The sequence below is a fragment of the Polypterus senegalus genome, chromosome 6 (genome assembly GCF_016835505.1).
Source record: "Polypterus senegalus isolate Bchr_013 chromosome 6, ASM1683550v1, whole genome shotgun sequence".
In the NCBI taxonomy this organism is placed as follows: Eukaryota; Metazoa; Chordata; class Cladistia; order Polypteriformes; family Polypteridae; genus Polypterus; species Polypterus senegalus.
In genome coordinates, this window is record NC_053159.1 from 122,726,622 (window position 1) to 122,753,662 (window position 27,041).

The 27,041-nt window shown below is 36.0% G+C and overlaps 1 protein-coding gene across 3 annotated transcripts; it reads right to left on the reverse strand.

The window, feature by feature from the left end:
- Positions 1-2,742: 2,742 nt before the first annotated feature.
- On the reverse strand, positions 2,743-26,765 carry c6h11orf54 (chromosome 6 C11orf54 homolog). 3 transcript variants are annotated; one of them, XM_039756998.1, is made up of 8 exons: positions 26,660-26,765; positions 16,008-16,106; positions 15,202-15,275; positions 14,913-15,014; positions 13,141-13,317; positions 12,193-12,339; positions 5,138-5,254; positions 2,743-3,910 (listed from the first exon to the last, which is right to left on the reverse strand). In XM_039756998.1, the coding sequence occupies exons 1-8, from the start codon at positions 26,712-26,714 to the stop codon at positions 3,737-3,739; spliced, it is 945 nt and encodes a 314-aa protein (XP_039612932.1). In that variant the 5' UTR covers positions 26,715-26,765; the 3' UTR covers positions 2,743-3,736. The 3 variants fall into 3 exon arrangements, with proteins under 3 accessions (XP_039612932.1, XP_039612934.1, XP_039612935.1); XM_039757000.1 differs by lacking the exon at positions 14,913-15,014; XM_039757001.1 differs by lacking the exons at positions 16,008-16,106; positions 26,660-26,765 and having other exon boundaries at positions 14,913-15,017.
- Positions 26,766-27,041: the final 276 nt, after the last annotated feature.

The window sequence follows — 27,041 nt, forward strand, 5'->3', positions numbered from 1 at the left end:
TTCCGTCCGAAATCTGTACACAAACACTCTGGCGGAACTTGTGTTTGTGGAGCCCGCACAAGTGTCGCTTAGCAACCGACCATTCTGACAGTTTGGGGAAGTTGCGGTGCTAAACCTTCGGGCACTGGCGGCCACGAGTCAGGCGACCAACCGCGTATTCGCACCACCGAGCGCGTCCTCGTCCTAATACATCTATCTAATCAATGTGTCCGCTGCGGTGAAGCCAACTTACAGAGCAGCGACACTAGCAATGGACCGAAATGTGTTTTCTAGTACAGTATAATGAACTGGTGAGAACAGTCATATCATGAGAATTTTTAAACCAATTGATTATTTGAATCATATAAATAACATAACTTCCTCAAATCGCTTTATCTAGTTTGGGGTGGAGGGGGACCTGAGCGTATCCAGGTGTCAAGGAAGAAACGACCCCGGACCAGGAGGCCGGTTCATTTTACGGTCGACTCAGCAAAGGGCCAGTTTGCAATCGCCTACCACCGTAACTAATACGTCCTTAAGGATGCGGGAAGGAAACTTGAAGATCGGAAGAAAAATATTCTGTCTCTAAGCTCTGCATGCAATTCCTTTGAATTTATTGCTTGGGTTTTGCTTGGATACGCATTGTCAACTGTGGAAGCTTCTAATCAATTGAATTGACCACGGGTTTAGCTTGCAGAAGCTGAAATATGCCAAGCAGGGAACAAGCACTAGAATCAACAACTAGACAATAGTAAATATTTGGTAATTTAATTTAGTTGTATTTACAGTACATTATTTTTAATGAGTTTGAATAAATACAGTCAACCTTCATGACCCATTATCAGAAATATGAAAATACTTCTCATATGAAATTAATTTCTTTAAGCAGCAACAATCCTTTTTTATAATACTTGTTTATAGCAATCATTGTCCCAAGACACTTTACCAACACAGATACAAACTAGAACTTTTTTTTTTTTAATTGAGCACAGGCAGGTTGGATGGATTAGTCAGGACCACAAAATAGGACAGAGGTAAGAATTGAACTGGTCACCTTGGATTAGAGTTGTACTGTTTTTATTTTAATACCAGACTTGAATATTAGTAGTTTACCAAAAAATAACATGTAATTAGCAGACCTGTATGTGGGTTTTTTTTTTTTTTTTGTAAAACAATTCAGCAAACTAAAACCTTTGTTTTAAAGCACTTTTTGAAATCATTATATTTTAATTTTATTTCAACCTTTGAAAAATTTACCATTTCTTAATACACTGGTAAACAATCAAAATTCAGCCAAATATAAGACAATCATAAAAATGTGAAATTTTTATATACAGTACTTAACTTACAAAAATAATGTTTTTTAAATAAAGTATTAAAGATTGTGTTAAAATTCTGCCACTATCAACTGGATGCTGACAAATGAATTAATATAAAAGTTGCTATGGCACATTTTTTTACTTTGTATACTAGCTATACTACTCATCTAAGAGGGGATGAAACCTAAAAAATTAAAGCAGACCTCAGTGTTAATGTTTGCAGTGCACCACACAATGCATATGTCTCTGTTATATGCCATTTGGTATGGGATTCAATAAAAGCAGTGTTAATGTCTGTGATGCACTATCACTTGGAATGACAAATGCGATGTATTTATTACTAAAAATATTCGTGGAGGGCTATATTTTGGAATGACAAAGAATTAGCAAACAGACAGACACACAGACACTTACCCTTTTATTAAGGTGGACTAATTTTGATATCAAACTTTTTGAATACTGTTAATCAGTATTAGTATACACAGCCTGATCAAATTATACCAGCACTATTTGTTTTAGACCAGACTGGTAGTATACATACTGTACTTGTAATCCTGAACAAAACTTATCTTCTGGAGAGGGAGTAGAAATTGGAAAGTGTCTGAATCAGAAGTCTCTAACATGTTACTGATGGCTATTATGATCATCCAAGCATGCCACTTAAACTAACAGAGCTTATTCATTTTTCCTTTTTAAGGTACAAATTACATTGAATGATCCATAATTATAATAAAAGAATCCAGTTTTAATTTTAGTTTGCGTTTGCAGTGAAATTTTTAATACTGTGCAGGTGGAGAGAAAAGTCTGAAAAGATGCTAAATAAGGCTACAGAAAAGCTTACTCTTTACACTTTTCTAAGCACAGTTTGAAGTCATTAAGTTTTCACCTAGTCAGTTATCTGTGTTAGGGGTTTCAAAAATACTGTAGGTGGATGAAGATTTACTTATTTTGCAATCAATGATCTTGTTTTACAGAATAGCAAAATACTACAGTAAGTTTGTAATAAAATGTACATGAAAACCGCACTGGACTTGCATAGGATGGAAGGGGTTCACATTACAATTATGAGTACAGTTTGTAAAATTCAGTAGTATTTGATATGGGTCAGAAAACATTTAAGCACAGCTATTGTTCTATATCTGCGGTGGGTTGGCACCATGCCCGGGATTGGTTCCTGCCTTGTGCCCTGTGTTAGCTGGGATTGGCTCCGGCAGACCCCCGTGACCCTGTGTTCGGATTCAGCGGGTTGGAAAATGGATATTGTTCTATATACTTCAGCTCTTTTTATTTGTACTATATACAAATGTCTACATTACACACATAAAATGTGTTCTTTGTAATGCTGCTCACTCACATGGCATGGTACAGTCATATATAAGTAAGACCAACTAAAACAATCGTTGAGCAATATAAAAAATTCCAGAATCATATCTTGTCAAACACATACGGTATGTAAATCAGCAGCTTTAATCAAGGAAATTGCAAATTAAACAAATATTTTCATGACTTGGCCAATGACCGTCTCTTAAATTTAGTAATTCAATTTATTCCTAAAATCAACCTTCCACTTCTGAACAGAATGTGCTCTACACTATTACAAATGCAGTACAGCTAAATTAAAAATGCAAAATACATGCAGCAAAACACCAATATAATGGACACAAAACAGCTGATTGTGTGCGCAAAGAAATATACAATCATAAATGTCTCAAATGTTTACATATCTAAAGAACTTAGTTTAACAAAATATTTGTTTTTTAAAAATGATTAATGATTTGTGTTAAAATTAAACCACATTTAACTAGTGGCTGACACAAGAATTAATGTAAGAGTTGCTTACATATATAGATTTTAATTATTATAACTTTTTATAAAACCGTCAAATGACACTGGCAAAAAGAAAAATAAAAGCTTTGGTCCCAGATTCCAGATTTTCCAGGCAGGCAGGCCTCCCTTTCCTGTTGTTGTCCAATCCAATATTTTCAATGATTGTTTCATGAGTCCCAAAGTAAATTACATATAAAAATAACTGAAAAAGGGATAGGCTGTGTTCAAATCAATAATTAACTTTAAATGTGTAACATACTCATAAAAAGCCACAAGTGATAATCAAATTTCAAACCTTTTCATTTTTAAGCAATCAATACTTCATTTTGTTCCTTCACCTTCCTTTTTCTTTTAAGTTTTTCTGAACTCTGCAAGCACTTTTACATTCAAGGCTCACAATGTGCTCTGCAAACTCAAAGTATTGCCAAATCATAAAACTGGCTTATTATTTCTAAGAGCTGACTGTTTAATGGCCGTTAATACTGATGATTTACATTTTGTGGAGACATGTTATCAAATGCCTGTACCTTCAGAGTAATTATACTGTCTGTTGCTAGACATTTGGCTTAGTTTTACTATCAGCACATAGTCTAGTGTAGATTCTTTCTGAATTATTCTCTACCTATTTGGTGAGTTTCTTTTGGTCTGTCTATTCGATATAAAAATTCAGCTGGAAGGAAATAACCCAAGTACTCCACACTCTCTGGAGTTGTATCTATATAATAGTGTCCACCTTCTCCATGATGACTGAAGCAGTGTGTATGTTCAACACGCAGGTCCAGACCCTGTTGGAAATGGCAAAGTAAAGAGACGATGTTTAATAGAGCGAAGCACAATTATTCTGTCACCAAATTACAGATAATCAAATTCAGACCTTTAAAGTATTTTACATGAAACTCATCTGCCAGCATTGTACAAAAGAGGAGAATGAAATAAATTGCAAATTACTTTGTACACATGGCAGGAGTCTTTGGCTTCAAAAGCTAAATAGATGATAATACTATTCAGTATGTATAGTATATAGCTTAGGATAAGCTGACATCATGAATGGCTGGCTATTTTCCCCTAATGTAAAAGAGACTTCCATCATTAACTACGTATAAAGGTGATGTTGCCAGTTGACTATATAATCAGCGGGTGCACATTTAAGGTATAGTTAACTTTTTTCATGAAACATTAAAATTTCATATTGAACAAACTTATCTCATTCCCTTGTATCTCTATCTCATATATTTTCTGAATTATAATACAAGTCTCTTAGTTATCTCTTCACAATACACCGATATAAATATGTATTCACCATTTGTTGTGTGAATATTCGCTCTTACCGACAGTTCCTTGCAGTCCTCTTCTGCATGTGTACTCTTAGTTCCAAATCAGGACCTTAGAGTTAAGGCTGGGTTTTCACATGCATATTTGACAGCCATTGCTTGATGGGTTGAATGTTCAAATGCTATAATATTGTGTTTAGACTAAAGTGCTCACTTTTGTATGTGAGATCGGATGGGGACAGCCACCAACATGTTACACGATATAACATACCCCCCGCATTATGGTACAGTAGGGGATAATATTTACCTTTTATAATTACTAATAAATAAACAATACATTACAAGTGAATTAAATACATAAAATACACATTTAATGTCATACCTTTTTATATGATAATACTCAGGCATCCAACTATCCCTATATCTGATCCCGTACCATTCATGTGGATAGTGATTGAGAAATCAAATTGGTACATGGAAGGGCAAGACTTCCTAATAACATGTTCACTTACTCTATAGTTGTAATATTTACAAAAACTTTTACCTATTAAGAATATGTGCATTTGCCAAAGTCAGTAATGTTCATTTTGCCCTGCAGATCCTGACATGATATAAAAATTTAAATTATCAAAGGAGATAAACTAAAATTATTAATATTTCAAATAATTACTCTTACATTGATTTCTGTTTGTTTCAAAAATATTATGAACAGGTTCAGTCTAACAAAAAAAAAATACTTACTGGATCTTTGGACACCAGCACAGATTGGCAGATAAGTGGCGCACTCACTTCAAAATACTTTAGCCAGTTATTTACATCATCATCAGTCTTCAGAGGACAAACGGAGAACTCAGGAGGCTAATTTGAAGTCCCAAGAAAGAGAAAAGGGAGAAGGAAGAAAGTGAAAACAATATTGTGTTTTCTGAAAATAAGTATCCACTACACTATCAAAGTTTCCATAAAGTAATATACAATTAAAGTACAACTCATGGAAATATACAATGGAATATTCTGTAAGACTTTCTAATGAAGTATGACATTTAATATAATCTTTTACAACCAAAAAAAAGTTTTGTTAAGTTTTACTTATATACAGGCATTTGATTTGCATGAAGACTATAAAAAATTACATACTGTAAAAAAAAAAACAATAATTAAGAAATTTCATTAAAATGGTATGAATCAAATATTAAACAGAAAAGGTGTACAAATGAAATTGAGTCTCCTAGGGTTATGAGAAGATGAAGATAGGAAAGAGGAGATGGCTGTGTTGTGTATGTATTTGCAATTCTAAAACCAAACCTAGGTTCAAATAATAAGAAGAAACTATGACCATGAATCAACCGCAGAAATCAACTGCTACCAGCTATCTTTCTGTTTTATGCTGAAAAAACTGTGTTTTTTTTCTTTCTTTTTTGGGTTTTTGAAATATTCAATAAAATTAAAATACAATACCTCACACTATTTTAAATGTAGTTCCCCAATAGAAGTGATGTCAAAAAAATGACTGTATTTGTGTGTTTCTTTACTTGAAATGTTTCTGTGCTATTCTAAAACATTGTCACATTTTATGTCTTAACACTTTGTTTTTAGAACCTCAACATTTTACTTTTTCATCAATCCCCATCAATAATGACTATATAACTTATCATCTTTGTACTTCTTTAAATTTCCCTAATTCCACAAAGTCCTTCTCATTGAACCCAGGACACTGCATTTGTTTAAAAAGGTGAAATACATTAAATACTGTTTACACACATCCTGAAAAGAAACAAAAAACATTAACACTGAAACACACAGCAAGCTGAAGTACCAGTGCCTTTTTCATTTGTTGTTCCTTGTTTGATGGCGGGCCCATTCTACACCTTCTGCTATTTTTATCCTAAGTTATTATTAGATTGTATACCCCTTTACTGTATCTTTTTGTTTTACGTTTCTTATGTTACTCAATTTTTGTTACTATATACAGTATCAAACATAATAATGTCATACCATCTTACAGGGGGTTTGGAACTTATCCTGTCAGCACTGGGTAAAAAAAAGCAAAAGCCAACCTTGAACAGGACACCAGGCCATCATGAAGCTCATTCATACTGGGCTAATTTGGATTCACATTTGGAGATGTTGGAGTAGCTGGAAAAAATTAACACCCAAGGTAATACAGGAAGGATGTACAATCTCCATACAAACAACTATCCATCCATCCATTTTCTAACCCGCTGAATCCGAATACAGGGTCACGGGGGTCCGCTGGAGCCAATCCCAGCCAACACAGGGCACAAGGCAGGAACCAATCCAGGGCAGGGTGCCAACCCACCGCAGGATACAAACAACTACTGTTTCTGGAATTCCAACTAAGGATGCTGGACCCATAAGGAAGTTGTGCCATCCGCTGTGCCAGCTAGCTGTGTCTTATATATATATATATATATATATATATATATATATATATATATATATATATATATATATATATATATATATAATTCAACGTCTCTCTGTATATCTGTCCGTTTTTCACAACAGAAGTACTTGATGGATTTAGATCTGTTTTTTTTCCTATAATTTGCTTAAACATTCTGGTTGATTTTGTAACCTCTCTCATCGCGCTAAGTATCCTAGTTTGCTTGCGGTACCGATTTATTTACGCAAATCCGAGAGAGACGCAGCGGGCCAAGGGGAGGGGGGCAAGGCCCTCCTCACTCATGCGCCAGCCTCAAGGAGCATCTTATATCAGCTTAGCTTGCAAATGAGAGAACTACTTAACAGATTTAGATCAGGCTTTTTTCTAGAATTTGCTTGAACATTCTGATTGATTTTGCAACTTCTCTCATTGCACATTGCCACCATGTATCTTATAGGATTGAATATAAAGCTGTATTACTAACCTATAAAGGTTTAAATGGCTTTGAACAGGACTACATCAGTAACCTACTGTATCAATATTTTTCTGTTCATGACACTTCAAGGTGCATGGATTCTGGTAATCTTGTGCCCCAAACTAACCTATTCTCTTTGAGTGTCAGAGCCTTCAGCTCTGTAGTGTCCAGACTTTAGAACAACCTCCCTAAATTAATGAGGTCAGCCATCTACATTCATTCTTTTAAAAACAACTTAAAACTCATCTGGTCAGGAAGGCATTTAACTTACCCTTACATTCTGACCCTTCCTTGAGTTTACCCTCTCTGTCTAGGTGCTCAGGATTATCTGAGTTTATATTACAAATTTTTATATTTATTCGGGGGATTCTTGTAATAATTTATTGTATATTATATTATAATAATATATTGTACTTTTATTCTGGTTTATTGTCTCTTATTCTAATTCAAGGCTTAGTGTTTCCTGTAATTATAACATTAAAAAAGAGTTCAGAGTACTCTTAAAGCCTGTGATGTAAAGTTTTTTCTTCCTTTGTTTTTTATGTATTTATTTTAATTCCAACAAACATGAAACCAATTTTATAACTATAAATTCACTACATAACTGAACTATGACATACAGTCATATGAAAAAGTTTGGGAACCCCTCTCAGCCTGCATAATAATGTACTCTACTTTCTACAAAAAAAGATAACAGTTGTATGTCTTTCATTTCCTAGGAACATATGAGTACAGGGGTATTTCCCAAACAAAGATTTTTAGTGCAGCAGTATTTAGTTGTATGAAATTAAACCAAATGTAAAAAACTGGTTGTGCAAAAATGTGGGTCCACTTGTAATTTTGCTGATTTGAATGCATTTAAGGCACAATACTGATTACTTGCAACACCAAATTGGTTGGATTAGCTCGTTAAGCCTTTAACTTCATAGACAGGTGTGTCCCTCGGTCAATTGCAAGTTCTGCTTCCCTTTTACTCTCCTCTGAAGAGTGACAGCATGGGATCCTCAAGGCAACTCTCAAAAGATCTGAAAACAAAGACTGTTCAGTATCATGATTTAGGGGAAGACTGCAAAAAGCTATCTCAGATGTTTAAACTGTCAGTTTCAACTGTAAGGAAAGTAATCAGAAAATGGCAGGCCACAGGCACAGCTGCTGTTAAACCCAGGTCTGGCAGGCCAAGAAAAATACAGGAGTGGCATATGTGCAGGATTATGAAAATGGTTACAGAGAACCCACAGATCACCTCCAAAGATCTGCAAAAACATCTGGCTCCAGATGGTGTGTCTGTACATCGTTCTACAATTCAGCTCAATTTGCACAAGAACATCTGTATGGCAGGGTGATGAGAAAGAAGCCCTTTCTGCACTCACGCCACAAACAGAGTCGCTTGTTGTATGCAAATTCTCATTTAGACAAGCCAGATTCATTTTGGAACAAAGTGCTTTGGACTGATGAGACAAAAAATGACTAATTTGGTCATAACAAAAAGTGCTTTGCATGGGGGAAAAGAGCACCGCATTCCAAGAAAAACACCTGCTACCTACTGCCAAATTTGGTGGAGGCTCCATCATGCTTTAGGGCTGTGTGTCTAGTTCAGGGACTGGGGCCCTTGTTAAAGTCAAGGGTCGGATGAATTCAACCCAACATCAACAAATTCTTCAGGATAATGTTCAAGCATCATCACAAAGTTCAAGTTGCATAGGGGTTGGATATTCCAACAAGACAATGACCCAAAACACAGTTCAAAATCTACAAAGGCATTCGTGCAGAGGGAGTTCTGGAATGGCTGTCACAGTCCCCTGACTTGAATATCATTGAAAATCTATGGGATGATTTGAAGAAGGCTGTACATGCTTGGCAACCATCAAATTTAACTGAACTAGAGAGAATTTTTATGGAAGAATGGTCAAAAATACCTCCATCCAGAATCCAGCCACTCATCAAAGGCTATAGGAGGTGTCTAGAGGCTGTTATATTTGCAAAATGAGGCATGTCTCTGTTGGGGTGCCCAAATTTACGCACCTGTCTAATTTTATTATGATGCATATTGCATATTTTCTGTTAATCCAATAAACTTAATGTCACTGCTGAAATACTAATGCTTCCATAAGGCATGTCATATATTAAAAGGAAGTTGCTACTTTGAAAACTCAGCCAATGATAAACAAAAATCCAAAGAATTAAGAGGGGTTCCCAAACTTTTTCATATGACTGTATAACTGAGAACAAAATACTTCCATGTCCTCCACATCCAAGGATCTCAAAACAATGCACATTCAGATTCAAAATTCTGATAATGAGAATATTTTTAGCTTTTTCAGAATATGAACACTTTCAGCAAGACATATTCCACAATATTAAAATTAAACTTTTATATTTTTATTTCTGTCATCTATTCAATCTTATTTGTATGATAATTTTTGTATAAATCACTTATTACACCTCAACAGACACTAAAGCAGGTACATTTGCTTCTCTATAGTACCTACTTTATCGTAAGATAATGTTATTTTCAGTGGCTTTTCTGCATTATGGGTCAGTGGGGCATAGTCATACCAGATGTTGTGCAAAAAAGGGAATAATCTTCCCTCAGTTATTTAACTTATTAATAAAATATTTATTGCAACCCTCAGCTTCATCATATTGTTTTCAAATTTTTTTTACCATATGCTCAAAGTCATAACTTATCTAGAAAAATTTTGTTTAATGGAATAAATGAAATTTTTTTTGTGCTGGATGCTACAAGCCTGTTTCTGGACTAACTAGCCATGCAGTGTCCCCTATATCCTGGGTTTTGTGTGTGCATATCCAACCTGAATTTCCTACATTAGCAATGGGGCAAAAAGGTCACCAAATGTATTAAAATGAGGACCACCTAATTTTCTTTCATTTGGTTTAATAAATTACTCATTAAAAAAAACCACCAAGACAGCCTCAGAGTGTTCTTTTCAAGTTACAGAAAATAAGCCAGCAGTATGATGCTCCCGTTTCAAAGAACTGCAGAATCTAGGTATGGAAGGAACTGGCATGAATTTAGAAGATATATATATGGTTGTTTGGAAAGGTGGGGATATGCTCTAGATAGGAGAGGAATGAAGATCAATAGGAACAAGACCGAATACATGTGTGTAAATGAAAGGGAGGTCAATGGAATGGTGAGGATGCAGGGAGTACAGTTGGCGAAGGTGAATGAGTTTAAATACTTGGGATCAACTATACATAGTAACAGGGATTGTGGAAGAGTGGTGAAAAAAAGAGTGCAAGAAGGGTGGAATGGGTGGAGAAGAGTGTTAGGGGTGATTTGTGACAGACAGGCATCAGCAAGAGTGAAAGGGAAGGTCTACAGGATGGTAGTGAGACCAGCTACAGTATGTTATATGGATTGGAGACGGTGCTGAAGGCAACAGAATTAAAGACGTTAAGATTTGCATTGGGTATGACGAGAATAGACAGGATTAGTAATGAGTACATTAGAGGGTCAACTTAGGTTGGATGGTTTGGAAACAAAGTCAGTCACTTTCCTGAAGCCATAGAAAGAAAAGGGAACCAGATCCTTACTCCAGACAGCCATGCTGTTTCTTTATCCATAGAGATGACTTTAACTTTGGACCTAATTTTACCACCCAGCAACAATAGTGAAGCAGCCATCCAGTTGGTCCCAAGTGTAGTGGATTAGAAACCAGGCCAGACATGATTGCCATGACATCATTACAGACCCAGGAATGGTTGTCAGGCAGGGAATGCCTTATGGCCTCCTGGAGGCAAAGAGAGTGGAAGTGTACCTTGAGATTAGACAAATGCTAGAGCAGATGTCAGTGCTACTGAGGAAAGTTTTAGTCTCTGGTCTAGCTCTATTGTTCTAGTATCAAAGCCCAACAGAAGCTGGCGTTTTTGCAATGATTTCCATTGGTTTAAACAAGTCTCCCAATTTGATGCTTACCCGATGCTACGAGTGGATGAGATCCTTGAATGACTCAGACAAGCGCATTTCTTGACTACACTTTACGGGACAAAAGGGGACCTGGCAGATTCCTTTAACAGAGTTCACAATGGAAAAGATAGCTTTTAGCACTTCTAATGGGCACTGACAGTATCGTGTCCTCCTGTTTGACTTACATGGGGCACCAGCCACTTTCCAACATCTGATGGATGATATGGTCATCTATTCCACCACGTGGGAGGAACACATACAGTATATGTTCAGGCAGGGCTTCCTCACACTTTACGAAGCCGTGCTCCGGATAATCGGAAAAAATGTTATTTCGGACTACTGGAGGCCAAATATTTGGATTACCTGGTGGGGAGAAGGGACTGTTTGACCACAAAGTCACTGCTATACTGCATTGGCCCTGGCCACAAACCAAGCAGCAGGTTCAAGTTTTCTTAGTGTCAGAGGTATACTACCAATGTTTTGTGCCACATTTCCCTGGAAGACCAACACCCTTGATTATCTTAACAAAGATGTGAACTCCTAATAAAGTGATATAAGGTAAAAATAAAGAAGCTGCATTTTGTGACCTTAAAAAGGCTCTCACACTAGCACCTATATTAATGACTCCTGGGTTTTCTCTCCCTTTAACCTTCCAGATTTTGAACACAGGTCTTAGTGCGGTGTTGAGCCAAAGCTTCAACAGTGATGAACACTTGATAATGTACCTGAGCCAGAAACTGTTGCACCCGGAGGCCGGTTATGCAGCAGTGGAGTGGGTCTTTTCACTTGCTGTACAACTACCATCTCTTTAAGTCATTGCTTCAGACCTATACTCTCAGACCTACATTTCAAGCCATTTAAAGCTATCCACAAGTGTTTACACATGATTAATACCGACATCCTTTGAACTACACCATAAAATGGAGCACATATTCATGTTTGTGGAGAATGCTAAACTATGTGATGACAACAATTTAAGAGTTTACCATAATGTGAATCTTTGCTTTCCCTTTCTGAATGATGAAGGTTCCACCCATTGCAACAGGCTTCTCATACTGCTTCTCTAATGTTTTTCTCATAGCAGTGACTAAACTGTATTCTCCAGTCCGTTTAGTTGCCATTATCTGAACAACCTGTAGAAAAATACAGAAGATAATACTGGAGCTTTAAATCATGACTATTACAAGACAAAAAGTAATATTAGCAGACACCATAACATTCCACCGTAGTTACAGCTACTTTCATTAATGCTGTAAACATCTTTCACAAATACCTATCCTTTCATCCATCATTCAACTCATCTAATTCAGTTTGGGGTAATTTGGGCACAGGGCAAAAACCACCCTGTAAAGGGAGTCAATTTCTTCACAGTAAGCTTTTACGCACACATTCCCATTATCACAGTTACTGAGCCAGTTCAGAGTCATTCAATTGAATATGCACTTCCTCAAAATGTATGAAGAAAACCAGAGTACTCAGAGGAAAAGCCATACACAAACAGCGAGCATGTGTAGCCACAGTACTGGGATTCAAACCCAGGACTATGGAGCTGTAATTCAGCTAACCACTGATGTCTGGTAATGAGAACAATGTCAATAATAAATATTTAAACTAACAACATGTTTAGACATAGAACATTAGGAACAATATTGAAATTTTACCTTTATTATAACCCCACTGTTCTCATTTATTGATATTTTGTAAAATGCAATCAGTGCAACACATGACTTCTTTGTGTGCTGTATTTGACTAATGCACCAATTGCATAAGAAAACTGCTTTAATAAGCCCACAATACTGGAATTAGGCATAAGTTGTCAGTTGACACTGTAAATTGTGAGGTAATGCACATGGAGGCAAAATGCACCACTTACAGAAATTAAGTATTTAAATAATAAAGTAACCTATTTTACAAGAAGTTGAAAAACATCTTACCTTTCCAGGATTTCCTTCACAAGCATAAAGATTTCCAAGTAGCGCAATGTCACAATCACTAAATTTATCACTGTATTTCCCTAGCATACAAGTCTGATCCTTCTTATTCACTGTAGAATAATAGCTGCTATTAACTGCACACCTGTCTTTGTTTTCAGTCCAAATAAGAGGCATTAACTGAAAAAAGAGTAATGAATAAGTGTATTAATCAAATAAAATATAAGAGAAACAACAATTAAGCAACAAAACTAAGAAGAAATGATGTTGTATTCAGGGCAAACAGAAGCACCTGACATTAGAGTTTGGTCAGTAAAGTCTTTATTAAAAAAAAAAAAGAAACATAAAAACCCATCACTGATGGAATTAAAGAAATGTTAATGTCAGTTTAAACGACTGAATATCACTGTCCATGTGACGTTTACTGATTGTGTTCTGATTTTCCAGCACAGCTGCGCAGACTCCTTTTTGTGATAGCCAATAACATGTTGCCCAACAAAGCCCATGCTGTACAAAAGGTTAACAGCTATAGCAAGTTCAGCCTCAATCTATGCCCTTTTTTTCAATGCTGTTGTGGTTTGTAAATATGACACATCATACAGATAGGCTTCGTTTCCGTTTGTGAGGTCCAAAACACCCTTGCTTCTTAGTGTCTTGTTGCTGCATTCACTGGCTGTCAGCTCTCATACACGCAAAGTCTGCTCCAACACCTAAAGACAAAATCAAATCTGTTTGATTTTATCATAGTAAGCTGCTGACTAGTTGGTGCGATTCATTGTGTATGTCAACAGGCCTGCAACTTGCTAAAATTTTGTAAATAAAGGCTATGATTGAAAATTGCTGGAAAAGTCGAATAATGTAACATAGCCTTTAGTGTCACCAGAAAAGTATCACTCAGGGCAAGCACAATCCACTTTTTCTAGTTGTCCTTCCATATCTATCTATCTATCTATCTAGAGGTGAGATATTTGGATTACAAGCATCACTTCTCAGCACAGTCAGCTAATGAAAGAAACTGCTCTCAGCCAGCAGTTTTCAAAGTATATGGCTGACAAACTTATTACAAAAAAGTAAGGGTCCCTCTCATCAGCAGTTACACTTATGTATGTATACAGTGCAGTAATTTCTTTTTTTTAACAATACATTAAAATGTATTTCTGCCTACATTTCTTTTATTTATCTTTACGTGTTGCAAAAATGCTAATCTCAGAGGCTGATTTGAAACGTTGGATAACAAGACTTTGACTACATTTTCACCATGCTATTAAAATAATATAAATTGTGGCTTACTGTAGATCTTTCTGGATTAAATATAACACAATATCAAAGTAGCAAAGGGCAGCAGAATTACCACCAAAAACCAGCCATCACCTCTAAATACGGAGTTCATAAAAGGTTTCACTGTCTAGTGACTTTATGATCATGGTTTAGTTTTCTTTTTATAATTGCCTTGCACAGATGAGACTATAGCTCCTATATGAATGGCAGGGAAGGATTTTTTCCCACTATACTATAGATAATGCATGTTGGATTATCCACAACAAATTGTTGTAAGGTGAAAGAAATGTTTTAAACTTTACCAAGTCATAAGCAAGTCAATTTGCGGGACTAACCATTTTTGAAAGATTAGTGCTTGATTAAATATTGAATATTTATATTGTCTACTTTAAATGTGCATTTGAAGAAACATATTATGAAAGCAACTACATAAAATATGTTTAACTAATTATATATATCTCACTTAAAACTTTCAACTAAACCTAAAAACTCAGTACCTCTGCATTAATACCCAAACTCTTAGAAGAAGCAGCTCCAGCTCCTAAAATAAAGGCTCCAGGCATCTCAATTTCTTTGGCAACTGTGTTCATATTGTAAACCTACTGAGGAAAAAAAAGTTCAAACAGCTTTCTGTAGAACACAAATTTAATAGACAAACTAATATATTTTACCACCACAAGGAGGCAACATTAGCCCAACTGCAGGTAACATACTCTAAGTGTTACAATCATGCTCCAATGACTATCACACCAAAACATACAGTACAATAAGTTTAAGAATTCTGACCTTATCAATCTGAGCCAGTGGTATCAAATATGGGACCCCTCCCACATCTGTTATTCGGGGATGTCCACAAATTCCTAAATGAATAAAGGTAAGAATATAAATTGTGACAGAGTACAGAGTAAACGTTTACTTTCAGCAATAACAGAATGCTTTGTAAAATTGGAAAATTTGCATTTTTTCCCAAAAAATATTTATGATCAACATTATAAAATGTTATCAAACCAAAATGAAACAGTGTAAATAAATGAAAGCAAATTACCAGTAATAACATATTAGAGTGAAATAAGCTGAGATTATGTTTTGACAGGACACTAAATTTGATACATGCTGCGACATTCAAAATCTTACAAATTTAGTGAAGCAGATAATAAGGTACACCCAGATCAATTGTTGAATCAGTTATTTGAGCTACCTGAAATAGACATCTAGCGCATGGTACCAAATATAGTTGACTTTAAAGATGTGAAAACATGTACATTTCACAATCAAATAAAAGAAGAACTAAGAAAAAATATTGCTTCATAATGAATGAAAATAACACCGAGCTATGATCATCCACTTGTTTTTTGATTATTACTGGTGAGCTATTTAAAAAAAATACAATAAAAAAATAAAGTTGGGTAAATTTATACTGTAACTGGAGGAATACACACTTCTGTGAAACATCTGGGAATAATACTTCATACTTCAGAGTTTGCCTGGATATGCTTTTGCACATTCAGCAGTTTTAGCCACCATTTCCCCTAAATTCCTTCCTACTGTATTCAATAACAACAAAAAAGTTGCATGTAATGGTAAAAAAATACCTTTGACAGGAAAGGAAAAAGGATGCTGAGTAAGATCAGGGCACTCCACGACAGAAACTTGCACTGACTCAAAGCTCTCCTGTAGCCCATTCTGCAACACTAAGGAGAAAGGAGGAAAAAAATCAACCCAGTAAGCAAGAATTCAAACAAGTACTTCCTTTTCTAGGAAAATCACAGGAAACGAAAAGTGCATTACCAATAATTTAGATCCCAATAACTTACTCACATGAACAAGGGAAAGGTCAGATGAGCTGGATACTGTCCAGAGGCAGTATTACATTTTTGGCTTATCCTTAAATTAGTTGAAATGCTATTAAATGCATTTTATTGTTAGAAAGTTGAGTATATGGCTTCAGTGTTACTTGCTGTTAACTAAAGTATGTCCGATCACTGGAAGGAGAAATGGAGTCACAGGTCTGGCCTCAAACTTTCTGCCAATTCAGGACATATTTTTCTGCCAGAGAATGCACTAGAATGTTTTATAATGTTTAACATTTCTTTTGGAACACCTGAGTACTTCAGCAACACTGCAATTTATTCAAAAGGTTTAATTCATCATAAGCAAAAAGCTACTAGGGATCTCAGCTAAATGTTTATATCTTTTTAAAAAATACATTAAAAAAAGACAAATCAACATAAACTAATCATCACAAAATTATATGGAAATTTCAAAATTAAATTCAATTAAAATTACTCAAATTGAGATAAACTTGCAACTTAAAAAAACATGAACAGGTAAATTGCATGAAATAAATGTTAATCACATGAAAGCTACTTAAAAAAAAATGTATACGAATAAAATGTAGAACTTTATATATACAGTAAATGACAAAATATACTTCAAACAATGACACTTGTATTAAACATTTAATTCTAATAATCCACAATATATTACCAGAACAATCTTAAACTAATACCTTTCTCTTCATTAACAGTATGTTTTCCAATGTTATTTAGACAGGAAATGACTAGGAATATCAAGAGGAAAAGAGAACTGGCATAACACTCTATATTATATACAATTTATTTTTTATTTTCCTCTCCATTCTGCAAAATGTTAACACTTTCATGAAGCACCCAAGCACCACATGCAGATGTTTCATGAGTTAGCATATTTAATTAGACGTGCTTCAGGTGGTGCCTCTGCACTAAGGGCAGGTAGGAAACTGACACCCTATACCCTGGCATATTGCCCTGTTGTTAAAAATTAAATTGTTAGTAAACTTGCCTCAATATTTAAATATACCACATTACTAAAATGTTTTATAGAACACTTAACTTGGTGGTCATAATCAGTTTTTCAAATGTTCCAAGATATATTCAATGCAATTTCTAATCTACAAAAATCTATTTCATTTTGGAGTATGTGAAATTTTCTTTGTGTCTGGCATTACGAGCCTATTTCCAGGTTACATGGGCCAGCCCACTTACTTTCCTAAACTTTGAAACCCAATCCAAGCCAGGATTCCTCCCAAAACTCACTGGCACCCATGTACCAAAACCAATCTATCTATTCATCTTTGTCCCCAGGGGGAAATTTGTCTTTGTACAGAAGCTCTTTAAATAAATAAATAAATAAATGCATAGATAGATATAAATTACAAATAAATATACTGACACTCACACTATGGTCTGAACACACACCAAAATAGGTAAAAAGTTAAAAAATAAACAAATTAAAAGAAAGAAAACTTCTAATTTGTCTGTCACTGGCGCAGTGAGGCATTAAGCAGAAGCATTGCTGTTGGTAAAAAGAAACCCTAGTATTGTTTCTTGACACACTTCTGCTGAATAATTCATTGGCTGAAAGTGGACAGTGTTAATGTGTCAGAGAGTGGATAAATAACAACAATAAATAACATTATTGCAGAAAAACACAATAATATAAAACTGTGTGACAATATAAAGAATTGACATTCACACCCAATGCAGTTTAAGATTTTAAAAGTAAATATAAATTAAAGAGATGCAGTTCAAAGATTCTTGTAGATTTCAGGATCTTTTTTCAGGATCATTTTCAGTAGGACAGAAGTTATTCAGACATTATTAATTTGGCAAACAGTTCTTACACTTGAGTGACCAGTAACATTTCATTAATAACTGAAACAGAAGGTTAATCGAGTGTGTGTAGTTTTTAATTATATTGCCTACTTATTTTATTATTAGAGCTTTATGAACGTCCTGATATAGACCAGTTTCAGGTCTACAATCCAATCTGCGGTCTATCTAGCATACTGCACTTTACAGTATGTTGTGAATGATCAGACAAACTGCCAAACAAAGGTTGATCAGAAAAAGTATGATAGAATCCAGCAGTCAAATAAAGATTCCAGCAGATCTCCCTAGCAGCTTCCAAATAAAGTGCAGTTTAAGACAAGAAGATAGTTTGAACAAGGTTGTTGAGAGTATATCTTTTGGAAAGGTGTTCCGAGATGCCAGGGAACATAGAAAAAGACATATTTACATGACAAACCATGTTAACTCTGCAAGTTACCAGACGTGTGTTTAAAGGTGGTGAATGTTGTATTAAAAAGGATTTAGACTTAAAATTAATAAAACTAAAATCAAGTACTGCAAATGGTACATCAACAGTGATGCAAATCAAGGACAAAATGGGGAACGGCAGCTTAAACAGTACAAATATCAAAAGGTGAACAGGTTTAAATCACTTTGCATCACATTATTTTGTAATAATGATATAAAAGAATAAGCTAAAGTTGGAATGATTGCAAGTAAACAATCCTAATTTGCTTTAAAAGTCTTATCCATTTGCAAGAACTATGCCAAACTCCAAAATGAACATGTACAAAAATGTCTTTAAACCTGTTGGCAATGTACGCACCAGAGACTTGGACACTCACACAGGATGAGAAAGTAATGTTGATAGCCTGTGAGTAAAAAATATTAGCAAATACTTTTGTGCTAGTGATTGAGAGAAAAAAGATATGGAGACAGATGGTGCAACAACGAATGTAACAAAGTGGTACAGGAGGGTCAGGCCCTGCAAGGGCTATGATGCCAGAGAAAAAAAGAGATAAAGCTCAAAACTGCAGCCAACTTGGGACACAATTATTCTTAATTGATTCTGAATTTTGGCTTGGAAAAAAACCTGGAAGTGAGCCTAAAAATGTCTTAAAACCAGAATGAAGAACAGTCTAGAGATGTGAGGGGAGCTGGATCCAATAAAACAGTCCCTGGTGGGAGGAGGCGACCACAGCTGTGAGAATTACAGGAGACATGCTGTGCCATTTTTGAGGCAGGTCTAATAGAACAATTTTTTTTTTTCCTTTTTTTTTTCTGATCTTTGAATTATCTACGTACTTGCACAATTGCCATATTAATTTAACACAATAATATTTTACATTTTCTTCTGAACCTTTATTCTGACCAACCAACTTTCTTTTTACAGAAAATATACGCAGAATTAAATTTGTATACTTTCCTTTACATTCATTTTTTTTCTTTCAAATCTGAATTGCTTGGTCATACAGCAAAATTTGTACATAAGAATTTACTCTCAATATTCACTATACTAGACATTAAGCCCGTTAAAATAATGGGCGCTAGTATGAACAGTCTATATTAAATGGCAAGGGACCTTGTATGTGGCTGTAATATGTGTCACTGTATTGTGTGCCTTTAATTTTCTCTCTCAGTAATACCGGTTTGTATTTCCGTGAAATGCCTGTAATTTTGTCTGTCACATTAATACAGTGGAACCTCGGTTCACGACCATAATTCGTTCCAAAACTCTGGTTGTAACCCGATTTGGTCGTGAATAGAAGTAATTCCCCCCATAGCATTGTATGTAAATACAATTAATCCATTCCAGACCGTATGAACTGTATGTAAATATATATTTTTTTAAGTTTTTAAGCACAAATATAGTTAACTATACCATAGAAAGTCTACTTTAATTATACATTTACATTAGTGTACCACTTTGACCTCCCAGTCCGTGAATAAAAGGATATTGAAAATGATGAAGTCCACTAAGATAATAATCAATTTGAATATGAATTTTGAACACGTAGGTGCGATGTCTTGGGGGACTATCTTTAGAGGCACCAATGGATGCAAAACATAAGTAACTGTTGATACTGCGTATGTCTTTGTCCCATCCTCAAATAAAAGGGAATGGAAAACGTGTCGGAGGCGTTGTAATGTGAATATCCAAAAAAAAAGAAAAAAGAGCATACAAAACACAAAGACAAAACAATGGAAGAATGTGATGAAACATTAAACCAAAAGTTTAAAGTACTGTGTGTTACAACAGTGTTAGATTTGTGTAAATGAGGAGAGGAAATACTTTTTAACGTGTGGAAGTTGTTTGACATCTGTCTGTGCTTGAAGTTTGTAATGCCTTCTATTTGTAAAAGCTTGAGGGCATGGAATAGCTAACACCTGCAGTAGTGCGGGCTGTGGGATGTATGGTGTGGAAGAGATTAGGGCAGGACAGCACCAATAGCTGCATTTGGTGATGTTATAATGGCAATTTGAATTTAATCGATTCAAAATGATAAAAATCATGGCAAAGCATAATATTAGTATTTACTTATTATACAGTGTGTATGAATAAATGTGTACTAACCAAAAAAAATAATAATTACTTTTACTCACTGAAAACCAGCATCTTCTATTCGTGTCTTTCTTTCACATTCTTTAAAAAAAAAGTGTACATGAGCTATATAAAAAAATCCTGTTAATACTGTTCCATCGTGGCCTCATTTTATTTATTTATTTGTTTGTTTGTTTACTTCATTTTCTCTTTGTTTTTGTTACTTCAAAACAGTGCTGTTGACTGTGTTTCATAATAAGCATTTGTGATTGTGGTCATCAAGACATACACAAACCCAGGGTAGAGGGTGCTGTCACCTTAAGCCGCTTTTCCACTGCACAGTACGGCACGACACGGTTCAGTACAGCTCACTTTTGCGGGGCTTTCCACTGGGAACAGTACCTGGTACCTGGTCCTTTTTTTAGTACCACCTCAGCCGAGGTTCCAAGCGTGCCGAACCGTTACCAAAATGTGACGTGTAAACTCTGCTGGTCACTGATTGGCCGGAGAAAATCGTCATTACTGCGTTACTGGCTATTCTTTTCTTTAAAGGTACAGACACGCGGAAGTTTCGAAAGTTCTCCAGCCACTGAGTGTTTGTAAAACCGGGAACAATCACATCCCACCACTCTGAAGCACGGTTAAATGTCCAAACAGATGGTCTGTTGCGGCGACTTTTTTGCAAAATGTGGAAGATCTGTAATATACAGAATCAGCATTTTAATGTTACACTGGCAGTTAAGTTCATTTTATGCTTTGCAACAGTGATAAAAGTTAGCTAGTGATGTGCTTTTTTTAGATGCTTAACCTTGCGCGTCATCGAGCTAAAGTGTTGTCGTTGTCTGCGTGTTGTTGTAAAAGTTCCACGGTGTCACTGCAGTAGAGGCGGCGCAACTATAACGACACGTGAATAATCCCGCCCACTCTAAAGCGGTACTAAACTGCAGTCGAAACGCAAACCGAGCTGAACTGAGCCGAACCAAGGTGAGCTGTACTGAACCGTGTCGTGCCGTACTATGCAGTGGAAAAGCGGCTTTAGTCGTGCGCAGAAGGTGCACATACTGTATGTCTGACTCACATGAGCAATAAAGAGAATCAGCCTGCCTGTGTAACACAGGTTACTGTCAGCACCTGTTGCTGCATTTTTTATGCTGTCTAGTATGCAGCCTGAATGCACAACTGAGCAGGTTGTACTCACACTTAATCTGCATAGATTATTGTAAGGGTCTTCAGTTGGTGAAGTTGTTTTTGTGTCAAACCTCCAGCATGACCACATAGCTGTACTTAACATTTTAGTGATGTAGAACAGTGCACACTGGTGGTCATGTACTGAGTAGGGGCATGTATGTTGTGTTGAAGGCTGAAATCGCTCTGCTCTGGACCCAATCTCAAATTCAATGATCACATCAATGTCAGACGAGTGGTGTGATTGATCAGCCATAGTTGTCATGTCACCTATGTATCAAGTGGCACAGTGGGTCTGGTGGTCATGCATATCCTGTGAGGTCAGGCATGCTGCCACATCTGTGTCAGCTGTGAAGGGGAGTTGAGGCCCAATTTCTGTCCCACCTTCTCCAGGTGAGTCACACATGTGCGCATGGGAGGAAGCTAAAGGGCTTGAGTAAGGGCAATTCCAAGTAAGACCGGTATATGGCAGACTGCACTGATTCTTTTTCTCCTTGGCCTGCAGACCATCCATGGGAGATTCCACCTGGCCCTGTTGACGTCACTTCCGGGTCCGAGCCTGTGGAGGAAGACCTTGTCGGCTCCGGCCCCTTTGATGTCAAGTCTGGGCTTGAGCCAATGTCTGAAGACCCTTATGAGTCTGACCCCTCTGACATCACTTCCCGTCTTACCCTTTAAAAGCCTCTGCCTTTTCCTTATTCCCTCCGTTCTCTTTTGGACTTGGTTTTGTGCACATCAGTGCTGTATAACATTTTTGCGAATTTGCAGCCAGGATACAAAATATACAGGTGGCTGCTCCAAACCTTGCGATGGCTCTGTGTGGAGTTTCTGACTATATATATATATACATACAGTGGAACCTCAGTTTGCAAGTAACTTGGTTTATGAGTGTTTTGCAAGACAAGCTAAAATTTTTAATAAATTTTGACTTGAAAACGAGCGTGGTCTTGCAATACGAGGAGTATGGATACGCTTTGTCTGTTGAGTGTCATGTGATCACAACTGAGCTGATGGTTCTTCTCTCGCGTGTGTGTGTGTCTCTCTCTCTCTCTCTCTCGTGGCGTGTGTGTGTGTGTCTCTCTCTCTCTCTCATGTGCAATCATCTCCTATTCTCCATCTGAGTCGGTGTGCCTCACTCATATAGTCAACATCTGTACGAGTGTATGCTGTTTACTACAGCATTGTGACTGTGTGTGTGTGTGCTGTGCGAGTCCCCATCTGGCACCCCAAAACATGAAGCCGAGTCTCAGTACTTTAACAACACCAGCTTTATTCAGCTTGAAACAGCAACAGTGCAGTTATTTATTGTAGCGGGATCTGCCACTCTCCTATACACAGACACAGCAGTCAGGCAGGGTTGTTGCCAAGTAGTACTGTGCTCTACGCATTTATAATGTTCCTTGTATCACCCATCAACGGCAGCCGCTTATAGCATGTCCACGATCTTTTCGGATTCGCTTTTACAGCAAACTTCTATAGCACTTGAAGACTGTGATTGCTTTGGGATGCTCTTCCGCGTGTCGTCCCGTTGGGTGGAATCCCACAAGAGTTTAGAAACTCACTCACACCAGCCATGATTCTTTTCAAAGGTAAAGTGCAGGTTAATTTGTTTTATGTATTTTTACTTTATATTTTGTATTAATCATTTTTATACGAATAGTTTTGGGTTGTGGAATGAATCATCTGTGTTTCCATTATTTCTTATGGGAAAATTCACTTTGATATACGAGTGCTTTGGACTGTGAGCACGTTTCCGTGCTCCGAGGTTCCACTGTATATTATATATATATATATATATATATATATATATATATATATATATATATATATATATATATATATATATATATATATATATATATATATATATATATATAGTACATCTTAAATATACATCATTCATATATGCAGTATCTCCTCTGTCAAAACTGTAATATTCAATCATCCAGAAAGTTCTATTAACTAGCATTTTGCAAAATAGCACATTACATAACAATACTGGGATACATGGCACTGTCACAATGACATTATTGCAGATTCCCTAGAACTCTTCTTGTCCAGGAAAGCCACTGTCTTCTTAGTGGGAATGTGGTTGCCACATTCCTCTTCACCATAAATTTCAATCAATACAATGTTAGTCAAATGAAATAAAGTCTATTACCTTCTTTTTAAAGCTCTTTTCATTTTTGATGTAATGAGCCTAGTAAAGTAACACATTAGCCTACTACTATATATTAGGAACAACATACTATCCATATTTAGTATTTATGATATACTATAAACAAAACAAATCTAACACACATCTAGGAGAGAGAGAGAGAGAGAGAGAGAGATGAGAAATAATAACTACAGCAAATGAAAAAAATATAATTCAGCAGAAAACTAAGAATTAGGGACTAATGTGTAGAAAGGCACATTTTAATATTTTAGCAGGCTGCTTCATTGTCCCAGTGACCCATCAAGTAGAATTTCCTTGTTCAAATAAAAAGAAAAATAAAATAGCCTGAAATAAAATGTGACTGAGACTATACTATGTATTTTTGATCAGTTGCCAAAAATACTACTAAATCAATATTTTCATAGCCCCCTTCATATGAGGATAACATTCATGGATTTACCTTACATTTCTAACATAAATCTGATTGATATATTGTTAAGAAAAAAAAGCCAATCATGTATTAAGAAATTTCCAGTGTGATCAAGGGCCAAATGATACATGCATTTCTGCTTCATAGGAATTTACTTTACTTTCAATTGTCTTACTGGGGGATATTATTAATATGCCTGACATGTACTTACACTACAATACATGCAGGAATTGTGTCCTGATATGAGTAACTACCTGTCCCTGAAGGTATCAGACATTGTGGGTTTTGCCATCCATTAAGCTATCCTGTGGCATAATCCTTTGTCCATCTTTGACAAACCAAGCAAGTACTGAGTTTAGATATAAACCAACTTTATGGACCTTGACCAAAGATTTGTTAAACATTAAGGAATACTATGAAGCATGAGTTAGGAAACACTAATGTGGACTTCTTGTGATTTATTAACTTTAGCTGTATTTTATCAATTAACTAAACTGTATTAACTAACACATTTTGCAAATTTAACAAGTTGATTTTTAACTTTACAATGTTTGATTTTTGCAGTATTCCACACATTCCAATACACTGTACATTTTAGCTTAACTGTCAATTTTAAATAAGCCTTGTATGAGTGTCAGTGTGTGAGTTTGCGTGACAATGGATGTGCACCAAGTCCAGGGTTGGCTCCTGCCCTTAACTTCATGCTTCAGACATTTTCTTTGGTCTCTCAGGACCCTGAAGTGGATTAAGTATGTTTGAGAATGCCACATTAAATTATGAGGTTGAAGTTAAAATATTAAAACTCAAGTAAATGTTCATAAAATATGTACAATATAATCTTAAACAATATTAAAAAATAAACTACATAAATAAACAAAACTTCAACAGATTTTTATATAAAACTGGAAGCAAATGCAAAACTTTTGTTATTTCAACCTCACTGCACCAAGAAATGCACAACAAAAGTTATACAATAGGATGAAGTACACAGGCTAGACAGACAAGCAAGATCCTAACTGTTATGAGAACTAAGACTTGCAATAATTCCACCCCATCACTGTGTCACTGATTCATGGTACAGGAAGAAAATAATGTGTACTTCTGTGTTTTTTTTTTATTATTATTGTCAAATTGTTTATATTGTCTTTTATTACTGCAGATGACAGTGGGACAAGGTTACCAGTCACTGGCAGAATTGCTTGTGTTATGTCATTTATATTTTAGTATTGCATTCACACATCTTCATCTACTACAGTATATCCATCTTCCTTACTTTCTGTCTTCCCTTTCAATTCTTACCTTAGCAGTCAGTAACAGCTCAAAATCATTTATTTTCATTTCTGTGGCTTCCTTGACAGTCCAGCTTTTAGAGTTGCATATTAGTATTACATGTGGGAAAACAGTTCTTTGACTGCTCAAACAAATGTAACCAATGCAACATCCCAATTTTAAACCATTTTCAGAATTGTATTGTACCTTCACAGAGTTTGGTAGCATTTTGTTATTTAATGATGTATTTCCCAAGTTCATGTTATTAAGTAGTAAAAATGTTAACACCAATCATCTCACCATGCAATACATTATGTTTGGCATGGCTTGGTAGGTGCAGTGGCTAGAAATGCTCCTTCATTACTTCAATTTCTGACATGGTCACTATGTGAAGTTCAAGAAAGTGTTTACATAGCTGTTCTCCAAATGCTCCAAAGCTCTGAATGTTAGGTTAGTTGTCATCTCGATATAACCGAGTAAACAGTGACTTTCCGCATGTGTTTGTCTGATCTAGTCATGAGTCTTGCATTTTGCCTCATATTTAAGATTTAGGCTTCCCATCCTTGCTATCGTAATTGTACAAACCAAGTTCATAAAGTGAACACCTTACTGCCAAATTCCTAGTCATAGCATCGGTCACCCCATATACCAAGATGTACGTGTCACTTGCCACAACATACGTAAACTTTAACTGTGCTTTCTTCGTTCAGCTAATAGTTCTTATGTCGGTGATCTGCCCCCTTAAATCTCTTCCAAAAGTTTAATTGACAATCCATGGACAAAGCTGCCGAAAACTGATAAATTACAGTAAGCATAAATAAACCCTACTAAAATGTGTAAAAGTGGCGTGAGTCCCTTTAGTTTTCATTTTTGATAAACGTTCCAGTGCATTCAAACCTTCTCCCTGAGAGACAGCTACGCGCAGCAAGAACAGAGTCTACACACCGCGTAAAAGGCAGGAGGGAAAATAAATTCATATTTACTTTCTTTAAAAACAATTCAAAGCTCTACGTTTCAAGAATGTTGCTCACTTGTGACGGAGTCAAACTAACCTGTGCACAGCTCTTCCAAACTCGGAACGTGCAAAGCCAGCTTCTCTGTCGCCATCCTAGTTCCTCATGAAACGTGAGCGCGCGTCGTCTTCTAAATGCTAGTGCACTACGCACTTGCACACTACACACTTATGCGTTTACGGTGACGTACTTCCGAGGGTGTATCAAAATGCGCAAGGCCGCAAGTGTGCATTGCATGAGCACTTGATACCATCAAGCTCGTGATATTTTTTTAGAATTGAAACATCGATCAAAATGATAGAAGCACTGAACAATTGAGGAAACTAAATACGAATAAATAATACTCTATAAAGTATGTGTTCTAAAATCTTTTTCAAGACTATTCTGATTAAACCATCTCAAATATTCACTGAAAATTTCT